The sequence below is a fragment of the Melospiza melodia genome, unplaced genomic scaffold (assembly GCF_035770615.1).
Source record: "Melospiza melodia melodia isolate bMelMel2 unplaced genomic scaffold, bMelMel2.pri scaffold_32, whole genome shotgun sequence".
Taxonomy (NCBI): domain Eukaryota; kingdom Metazoa; phylum Chordata; class Aves; order Passeriformes; family Passerellidae; genus Melospiza; species Melospiza melodia.
This window is the reverse complement of record NW_026948638.1, coordinates 5,988,638-5,999,370: the sequence shown is the minus strand read 5'-3', so window position 1 is coordinate 5,999,370 and position 10,733 is coordinate 5,988,638. Positions and strand designations below refer to the sequence as shown.

Below are 10,733 nucleotides of genomic sequence, written 5' to 3'. Positions count from 1 at the left end.
GAGACCAATGTGACATTTGGGAGCCTTGTGAAATGAAGGGGTCATTGTGACACTGCAGAGCACCATGGATCCAAGGGACATCATTGTGGCTCTGTTGGGCTGCATGGTCCCAAGGGACCATTGAAAATCAGCAATGTGAGAATTAGCCCAGCTGTAACTCAGAGTCAGCCAGATTTTACCCCGGAAGAACTGGGCGTGAGTTTCAAGTCCTAGGAGTCATTCAAAGAACAAATTAAAATCAATCATGAGGTGGATCATTAACAATTTTCCAGATGCCTCTGCTGATAAAATCCATACCACTGAATTTTGCAACTCAGTGGGAGTTGATCTGTATAATTTTTGATCAAAAGGGACCCCATTGCACTCTGCGTGCTCCCCATCTTCCATACCACACTTGACCAGCAAGCAGTGTGTTGAAAACTCAATCCGTTGGTAACTCCTAACTCGGGAACTCCCCTCAAACCTGCCTTTCTCAAACCTTTAATGATGGTCCAAGATGGCAATGACCATGCTGTCTTGGAGCATCATGCCCTGGAGATTCAAGACAGAACGAGCCAAAATATGGCTCAGGAGCCTGACCACCCTCCCTCCATCTTGGCTCCTCCACTTCCTGCTACCACAACTTTCGCCACTGCCCTGAAAAAAGCTCCAGACTCCAACCACACAACTACGGGTCCTGCCCTCACTGTCAATCATTCCCTCTCCACACTGGACCATGCCTCCAATTAAGGAAGGAGACTGGCACATAGCCTCGAAATTCCTCATTGCCCTGTTATGTTATGAAAAAAGGGGGCAGAATCCCAGGTATCAGCTACTGGTTTGCAGGGAAATCAAGGATCTTTGTATCTAAAGACCATAGGAAGGACTTACCTTGCTTTAATGAACTAATGAGGGCCATGTTTACAGCACATGTCTGTAAACATGATGAACACATGTCTGTAAACATGAACACCTATGATTTAAAATATATTATGTTGTTGTCACCTACAGAAAACACCCGGTGGGAAGAGGGGTGGAAGTGTTTATTATGCTAATAGCAATGACTATGCTAATAATGAAGCAAGGGCGGAATTGACAATCAACTATCTAGCTGGAGAATGACAACACAGCCTACCAGATGATCAAGCAGTAGGTATCGCCAGAGAAGTATTGGATGATATCAAAGAGATGGCTTTGAAAGCTTTAATCCAGGTATCAGATGGTAACACCCCCAATTTGAAATAATTTGGGTGGCTGCAGCTAAAGCTCTAGGACAATCAGACCATCCTGGGTGCCTGTTAAGTAAGCAAACCAATGCTACCTCCCTCACAATGAGTGGCCTGCTCTCAGACATAGAGACCATCAGACATGCCACCGTGCAGAACAGCGATAGAGTTTTTACTCTGGGCACATGGGCATGGCTGTGTAGACTCTGAGGGCGTGTGTTGCATGAACCTCTCCATCCACAGCGAGTCAATCCACAAGAGCATTCAGGTACTGAAGGAAGGGTTCAAGAAGCTTCAAGTGGAAAACAACAACTGATTCAATAAACTCTTCCAATCCAAGGGACTAAAGGGTTGGATGATGTCTATCTAAAACAGGACTATTCATTCTCTTAGTGGTTGTTGCTGCATTGTTAATTGTCCCATGTTTGTTTGGATGCTTTTAGAAAGTCTTACAAAATTCTTTCAGTTCCATCTTTGTTGTAAAACAGAAAGGGGGAAGATACCTAACACAGGCTCCTCATGGGCACTTGGACAAGAGAATTGGAGGCCAGGATGGCACAAAAACCTCTCAGAGACTCAATTTTGGAAGGAAATTCCTTAAAAGTACCTAAAAGTATACTTAAATCCATAAAGTACCTTAAAAACCTTGAGTATCTCAAAGTGTTAATAAGCCTTTCTAAGTTTCAGTACAAAGCTCTCCAGGGACTCAATAAAGCAGATAATTGGGGCCATGACGGCACAAACCTTTCACACAGTGTGTATCAAAAGGGAAACACCAAGTACCTTAAAATAACTGAAGTACCCTGCAGTATTAATGAGCCCCACAGAGTGTTGTTACTGAGAAAGCCTCTCCAGGGAGTAATTACCGCAGAAAATTGGAGGCCACGATTGCACAAAGCTCTCAGAGACTCCAAGGCAAAAGCCAAACTCAAAGTCCTTTGAAAAACGCTGTGAGCATGAAGGAGCCCCCAGGGCCATTGTTGAGCAAGGCTCCCCAGGGACTCCTTCCAGCAGATTCTTGAGGCCACTGGGATGTGGTCTAGGGGCGGATGCTGATGGCAGGACAAGGGACTGACAGTGCCCAGCCTGGCTGGTGCTGTTCCAGGAGCCCCCAGGGCCTCAGGACAAGGTGTCTCCTCATAGCCCTTGGTGGCACAGACACTGCTGTGCCCCAGGGCACCTAGACTTGGCTTCTCTTTGTCCCCACCTGCCATCACTGCCTCCAATTCTCTGCTCTGCCTGGGGCCTGGGGACACTTTCTCAGTCGTGTCCCTCAGTGGGACCCATTAAATGTCCAAGAAATTTTGGAGTTGGATTCTGACTTGGAGTTCTGGAGAGGTTTCCTCAGCTCCCTCTCAGGGACTGATGTTCAGGGCCTGAGCACAATGCCCCAGAGGCTCATTAAAGTCCTTGTGCTGTATCTGTGCTGCTGAGCTGGGCTGGGCTCCTGGCACAGAGGCAGCGCCTGGTAACCAAGAGGAGCTTCAAAAGCACATTTCTCTTGATGAGCAGCTCTTCTCCAGCCCAGTAGGGCTGGGGCACTGCCTGCAGCCACCCTGGGCACAGCACAGGGGCACAGAGAGCTTCAATCAGTCAGGGCTGGGAAGGTGCTGAGAAGTGCTGGGGCAGAATCACTGCCAGCCCTTGGCACAGGAACCTCTGGCTGCAGGACAATGCAGCTGCAGCTCCTGGAGCCATCTCCTAAAGCTGGAACATCCCAATGCCTACAGACTCTGTGAGTACATTCTCTGATTGTCTCTTGTGCAGAGCAGCCAGGGGTGCCCAGGGCTGTCCTGCAGAGCAGGGTCCTGCACTCCAGGGCGCCTTTCTAGGGCAGGGACTCTGCTGCCAGCCAGGGACAGCTCTCAGCCAGTCCTGGCAGCTGCTCCCGGCACTGGGGGACAAGATCTGGGTGGGAGGAGACAGCTGGTAAGGCTTGGAAGTGTTCTTCTTGTGTGGGGAGGATGCTGCATGGTTCAGAACTGCTCCCAGCAGAGCATTTGACTGTAGAATATTTCCAAGTAGATTTTACAGGGAGCATAGTGAAGCAGGGGCTGCAGAAAAGGGAAAATCCTGCTTGTTTTAATCAACTGGTCTGGGTTGGAAATTGCACATAGATATTCATCACTCAGTTAAGGTTGGAAAATTACATTCTCTGTGATCTTAATAAAACAGGCAGCAACAGCGATTAGCACAGGACGCCCATGGCAGCATAAGTGTCACTTTTCCAGATTCCTCAGGGTTGCTCTGACTTTGCCATCAGAGCCTGCAGAGCCAGAGCTGCCCCTGGGCAGTGCCTGAGCTGGGAGGGGTCTGCAGGGCAGAGCTGAGCCCCCAGGGCTGGGCTGGGCTCTGGCAGCACTGGCAGGGCCCAGCCCTGGGCACAGGGAAGCAGCTGCTGGCAGGGACAGCTCCAGGCAGCAGAGACCTGGGCAGGCAGTGGGGGAAAAGTGCCCCCAGGCTGTGCTGGGATATTTAAAGTCCTCTCCAAACCCAACTATGTCATGATTACTTTTTTACAGATCCCATGCCAAGGCACAGTAAATGTCCAACCGCAGCTCCATCAGGCACTTCCTCCTGCTGGCATTGGCAGACACGCGGCAGCTGCAGCTCCTGCACTTCTGCCTCTTGCTGGGCATCTCCCTGGCTGCCCTCCTGGGCAACGGCCTCATCATCAGCGCCGTAGCCTGCAGCCACCACCTGCACATGCCCATGTTCTTCTTCCTGCTCAACCTGGCCCTCAGCGACCTGGGCTCCATCTGCACCACTGTCCCCAAAGCCATGCACAATTCCCTCTGGGACACCAGGAACATCTCCTACACTGGATGTGCTGCCCAAGTCTTTCTGATTTTCTTCTTCCTGTCAGCAGAGTATTTCCTCCTGACCATTATGTCCTATGACCGCCACGTGTCCATCTGCAAACCCCTGCACTACGGGACCCTCCTGGGCAGCAGAGCTTGTGCCCACATGGCAGCAGCTGCCTGGGCCAGTGCCTTTCTCAATGCTCTCATGCACACAGCCAATACATTTTCCCTGCCCCTGTGCCATGGTAATGCCTTGGGCCAGTTCTTCTGTGAAATCCCACAGATCCTCAAGCTCTCCTGCTCCAAATCCTACCTCCGGGAACTTGGGCTCATTGCAGTTAGTGTCTGTTTGGTATTTGGTTGTTTTGTGTTCATTGTTTTCTCCTATGTGCAGATCTTCAGGGCTGTGCTGAGGATCCCCTCTGAGCAGGGACGGCACAAAGCCTTTTCCACCTGCCTCCCTCACCTGGCCGTGGTCTCCCTATTCCTCAGCACTAGTACATTTTATTATCTTAAGCCCCCCTCCATGTCCTCCCCATCCCTGGATCTGGCCCTGTCAGTTCTGTACTCGGTGGTGCCTCCAGCCCTGAACCCCCTCATCTACAGCCTGAGGAACCAGGAGCTCAAGGCTGCAGTGTGGAGACTGAGGACTGGATGGTTTCAGAAGCATTAAACTGCTGGGCTGTTTTTGCAAATCACATGTAATAAAAGTCATCTTTGATGCTTCTTGATGGTTTCATTTTGGTCATTCTTTATCTATTTATTTCACTTTTTAAATCTTGTCCACTAATAAATATAAATATTTGTGCCATTTTTCATTTTGTTTCTCTCCACCTTCCCTGTGGCCCCAGACTGTCCAATAAGGGACTGCACTCTTTGTTGCTTTAAAGAAACTAAAGGATCTCCCAGCAGAGTTTTCTGCAGAGATGGCCTTTTGTTGCCTTCTCTGGAGCTGCAGCAGCAATGTCTCTGTGCAGATCGGGGGGCTGATCAGGGCTTCCCCAGCAGCTGTGCCCAGCAGCAGCAGCACTTCGCGTTGCCAGTGCTGCTGCCGTGGCCCTGCCCCGCTGCCCTGGTGGCCCTGGTGTTGCTGCAGGGCCTGAGTGCTCTCGGGGCCGGGCAGAGTCCTGGGGGTGGCAGTGCCGGGGCTACAGCAGGGACAGGCCATGGGCACTGCTGGGGCAGTGCTGATGCCTCAGCCCAGGGCCTGGGGGCTCCAGGCTCCTTGCCCAGGCTCTCTCAAGAACACAGCCAGGCCAATGCTGAGCACAGAAAAGCCCCGTGAGCAGCCCCAGGCTGGCCGTGGGCAGGCTGGGAGCAAACAGCATGCATGGCTGGGGCTCTGCAAGGGCCCTGGGGCAGATGGGACGGAGCAGCAGAGCAGGGGCTGATCCATCCCCAGTGCACTGCACAGCCCAGGGCAGTGTCCCAGAGTGTCCTCATGGAGCTGCCAACAACATCCCCCCTCTGCAGCCCTGGCCTCTCCCCCAGCTCACACAGGTGCCCCATCCTTGCAGGCACAGACACGGCAGCACTGGCTTAGGAGACCCTGTTTGCATTGCACACAGCAGGGGGAGCACCCCCATGCTGTTGCTGTGGGGACATGAACCTGAGGGAGCACAAATGCCATCAGCCCCTGGGCCCAGCAAGGGCTGGTGGACAGCAGGGAAACCACTCAGCTTTGTCCTGGCCTCTGCACTCAGCCAGAAATTTTGTTCCCATCAGCTGGGAGTCCCACTGCAGAATCTGTTGCTCAGAGCCAGGGCTGCCTGGCATCCACCCCCAAAGTGCCCTGAGCATTTTGCTTGCTTCACCTTTGCTTTCTGTACTCTTTGCTTGTACAAATTTCTTCCTCTTGCCCACCCCTGTTCCCTGCCCGGCAAACAGCCCATCCCTGTTTGCCCTTTCCTCTCTGGCCCCACTCCCCATTGCAGTTCCTGACTTGGCACCATGGGAACGTCCCTTGGGCAGCAGGATCATCCTACAAGTGCTGCAGGAATTGTCTGCAAGCTCCTGCAGTGCCTCCTGCTGCTCCCTTGCCAGAGGCACCCCAGGCCAGAGGGGCACATCTGGGCTGCTGTGTCTGGCTCTGGGGCTCCCTGTTCTGGGCAGTGAGGAGGAGCTGCAGAGGCTCTGCAGGACTGACAGGATGGGCTTTGGGGCCAGCAGGAGAAACTGAGGGACCTGGGCTGCTGGAGCTTCTGAAGAGGAGGCCCAGGACTCATCCTGCAACTGCTCCAAGGGTGGTTCCAGAGAACCCCAGAGTCAGCAAGGCCGGATAAGGCCTTGGAGATCATACAGTCCAACCTGTCCCCTGACACTGCCTTGTCTCCCCTGAGCTTCCTTTTCTGCAGGACAAACAACCCCAGCTCCCTCAGCCACTCCTCACAGCCCTTCTGCTGCAGGCCCCTCACCAGCCTTGTTGCCCTTCTCTGGACACGCTCCAGCCTCTCCATGTCCTTCCTAAATTGGAGGGCCACAACTGGACACAGCACTCCAGATGCTGCCCAAGCAGTGCTGAGCAGAGGGGAAGAATCCTTGCCCTGCTGCTGCTGGCCACACCATTCCTGATCCAGGCCAGGAGCCATTGGCCTTCTTGCCCACCTGGACACACTGCTGCCTCATGTCCAGCCTGCTGTCCATCAGTCCCTGCAGGTCCCTTTCTGCCTGGCTGCTGTCCAGCCACTCTGTCACTAGCCTGTAGCACTGCAGGGGTTGTTGTGGCCAAAGTGCAGGACTCGGCACTTGGTCTTGTTCAACCTCACCTTGTTGGATTTGGGCCCTGGATCCAGCCTGTCCAGGTCCCTCTGCAGAGCCCTCCTTCCCTCCAGCAGATCCACACTCACACCCAACTCGGTGTCATCTGCGACTTTGCTGATGCTGGACTCAGTCCCCTCATGCAGATCGTCAGTGCAGATATTGAAATCCACGCTGGCTGGCTCTGATCCCTCGGCCATCCTGTGGGTGCCCTGGGATGGCACTCAAGGTGATCTGTACCATAACCTTGCTGGGCACCCAGGTCAGGCTGATAGGCCTGGAGTTCCCCAGATCCCCCTTCCAGCCCTTCTTGGGGATGGGCTCACATTGGCACATCCAGTCCCCTGGGGCCTCCCTGCTGAGCCAGCACTGATGGTAAATGATGGAGAGCAGCTTGGGGAGCTCATCCACAGCTCCCTCATCCCCCTGGGATGGATCCCATCTGCTCCCAGAGACACCTGTGAGCATCTGAGGGGCTCAGCAGGTCCCCAGCTTTTTCCTCCTGGATTACAGGGGGCCTGTTCTGCTCCCTGTGCCCATTCACCAGCTCAGGTCAAGTCTTTTCTTGAGGTAAACCTGTCCTAATATTGAAAATTGAGACAAAGAAGGTGTTAAGTAGGTCAGCCTTTTCCTTATCTTTAGTTACTATATTCTCCACTGCATCCAATAAAGAGTAGAGGTTCTCCTTATCCCTCTCTTTGGTTTAATTTTTTTATAAAAATATTTTGCATTTATTTACAGCAGCTGCCAGGTTAAGTTCTCATTGAGCTTTCATGTCTCAGCTTTTCTTTCTGCTTAACCTAGCAAGATCCTTAAACATTTTTTAAGTTGCCTGACCTTCTGTTCAAAGTTGATGCTCTCTCTTTTTTCCTCTGAGTTCCCACAAAAGCTCCATGGGCAGCCAGGCCAGTCATTTTCCTCAATCGCTCATCTTTTGCCACACTAGGAAAATTACTATCTTGAAATGTGTCTATCCTTCCTGGACCCCTTTGTTTTTAAGGGCTGTTTCTCTTTAAAAAAATCAGTACCTGATTTGGTACTCCCCAAATCTGTATCCTAAATAGGCCAAAGTCTGCCCTTCCTAATTCCAATGTAGAAGTTTTCTTGCTGCCCCTCCTTCTTTCAGAGAACATTGAAAATTTGATTATTTCATGGTCACTGTGCCCCAGGCAGCCTCCAAGCCCCACATCTGCCACCAGCCCTTCTCTGTGAACAGCAGCAGACAGAGCTTTCCTTGGCAGTGGGAGTGTTACCAAAAATACAGTACAACAGAAAATTCCTTAACCCCAATGTAGCATTAAGACACTGCATTCTTTATTCAGCTGGATGCACGGGGGATGGCTCCTCCCAAAACCCTGCAGGCTGAGTACAGGAAAGTTTCTGTTTATATTCTGTAATTTGCGCACATATTCATTGATTGTCCTGGACTAAACACAAATATGATAATGGTTTCCCCAAAATCATTAACACATTTCCTCTCCCCATTACCCATGTGTTCTTCTGTCCTGGGGGTCTCTCTGATGGTCCCTGGTGGTCGTGGACCCCAATGTTCCAGTGGGCCTGGCTGAGCTGGCAGGACACAGAGGCTGCTGAACTTGCTGTTCCCCTTCTCACACAATGGGCATTGTGTGGTTTCCACAGGCCTGGGGTTTTGGAGAACAAGCTCCAGGTGTCAGCTCATCTGGTGTAGACAATTAATCATCTGGTAACATGAGGTCACAGAGTGGGCTATGACATCACAGAGCGGGTTATGTTTGGTCATGGAAAAGCTATGGCATCATAGACTGCCTCTGTGACATCGCAGAGCCAACTGTGACCTCACAGGCCAGAGATCTGACATCACAGAGCAGAATATGACATCACAGTGTTGGCCCTGACATCAGAGACCAGCTGTGTGACATTAGACAATGGGCTGTGACATCACAGAGCCAGCTGTGATATCACAGGCAGATGTCGGACATCACACAGCAGACTATGACATCACAGATTTCGCTGTAACATCAGAGACCAGCTGTGTGACATTAGAGACTGGGATGTAACATCACCGAGCAGGCTGTGACATCCCCGAGGGGCTGTGTGACATCCCAGCAGGGCTGTGTCAGGTCACTGGGTTGGTCACTCTGCCTCAGCTCCCCCTCACAGTTTCTCCCAACAAGTCCAATGCTGTTCATGCCCAGCAGGGTCCCTGTCCCCCGGGATCCCCCTGGCCCACCTGGAGCCACAGCCTCCACCAAAGGATGTTCCACAGGATCCACCCCAGAGCCTGACATGGGGACAAGGGGCCAGGGCTGTGTGACCAGGACATCAAGGACAGGGATTATCCAGGTCACTGTGGCCTGGGTTGGGTTGGCCAGGGCAGGAAAGATGTCTGGCAGCTGGAGCAGGGTCTGGGAAGGGCCTCCAAGGTGGGGCTGGAGCCCTTGGGCTGTGAGCAGAGGCTGAGGGAGCTGGGCTGGTCCAGCCTGGAGCAGGGAAGGCTGAGGGGCTCCTCATGCCAGCCTGGCAGTGCCAGCCAGGAGGGGATGGAGAACACAGAGCCAGGCTCTTCACAGGGGCCTGGTGGGAGACAAAAGCCAATGGGTGGAAGAGGAAAGGAGAGATCAGCCAGAACAGGAGGAGATGAAATGAGTCAGGCTGCTTTCAGCTTTTCCTCAGCACCAAAAGCAGCCTGACCTCTCTCCTCCATCCACCACTGACAACTTTGCAAATCAGGAATTGTTGGAGCTGTTGTGTACCACACCAGGATGAGCATCCTGATGCAAGAACTGAATCGTGTTTTTATCTATCATAAAACCATGTTTGTCTGAAAGTAATTTTAGTATGGAAATCACCTCTGGATGGCAGAATCATCAGACACTGCTGGGATGTTGCCCCTAGCTCAGGGAAGAGCGTGATTTTTGTTAAACTGTGTCCTGTTCAACTTTGGTCTGTTGGCCATGAATTGAAACTTTCTGTGCCTCTGAGTCTCATCAGTTCCTGACCCCCAAAGGACACAAACCTGATGAGTTTTGGCTCCCATCCCAGCGGTAGCACTTGCATCTCCCTCTATCCCCAGAGCAGAGCTCCCTTGTCCCACAAAGTCCCTGGCAAAGGAGGGATGAAGGAAACAGGACAGGCTGTGGGGATCAGGTGCAAGGCAGAGCCAGGGAGAAGAATGGCTTTTGCATCTGATGGAGCTGTGCCTTCCCTTGGCTTTGTTGGCTGACAACAAATGAACATCCCTCTGTCGAGAGAAGGAGACCCGGACACCAGATGGTTCATCACAGGTCCAGTTTATAGAAGAAAGCATCAAACACTTATACAGCAAATAATAGGCTTATGAATATTCTGTAAGCCAAGCAATCTATTGGTTAAACTATACCATTAACTCATCCACATTCCTTTGGGCCTACGTTCTCTACTTCTCAAGTCTCGCTGTCCATTTCTTTATCATACTCCACTAGGCCCAAGGACACCTTATCTTGCAGGTGCAAGATTTGGAATTAACCACGGTCTTGTACTTTTCCATTCTCTAGTCAGCTACATTCCCAACAGACACCCTGCCTGCAAAAAGGCCTCTTCCCTAGTTAGGACATCTCTACCAAATTAATTCGGCTGTGTCCTCTCTCCTCAAGCCACTCTTTGACAAAACTCTCCACATCCCTCTGTGTCTCGGGCAGCTCCTTCTCCAAGGAAAGCAGGTGGAGTTGGAGCCAAGGAGCTGAAAGCTGCAGGTGCAGCCTGGGCTGGAGGGAGCTCAGATTTGCACAAGGCTGCTCTGAGTGCCGGGGCTTGGATGGGGGAAATGGTGGGGTGGGGGTAGGGACAGAGTCTGATTGATGGTCTGATATAAAGGGTCTTGATTTTCATATCTATTCAAACTGCATGAGGAGGTACTTGGATTCGGTGTCAATTGGAGATTGCACATGTCAATGAATTAACAGGAAAACAAAACAAAACTGGATCTAAAAAATCTTTTCTCACTGTC

At 51.8% G+C, this 10,733-nt stretch overlaps 1 protein-coding gene across 1 annotated transcript; it reads left to right on the top strand.

Moving 5' to 3' along the window:
* The first annotated feature begins 4,094 nt into the window (after window positions 1–4,094).
* Window positions 4,095–4,872, top strand: LOC134434117 (olfactory receptor 14J1-like). Its single transcript, XM_063182809.1, has 2 exons — window positions 4,095–4,592; window positions 4,861–4,872. The coding sequence occupies exons 1-2, from the start codon at window positions 4,095–4,097 to the stop codon at window positions 4,870–4,872; spliced, it is 510 nt and encodes a 169-aa protein (XP_063038879.1).
* Window positions 4,873–10,733: the final 5,861 nt, after the last annotated feature.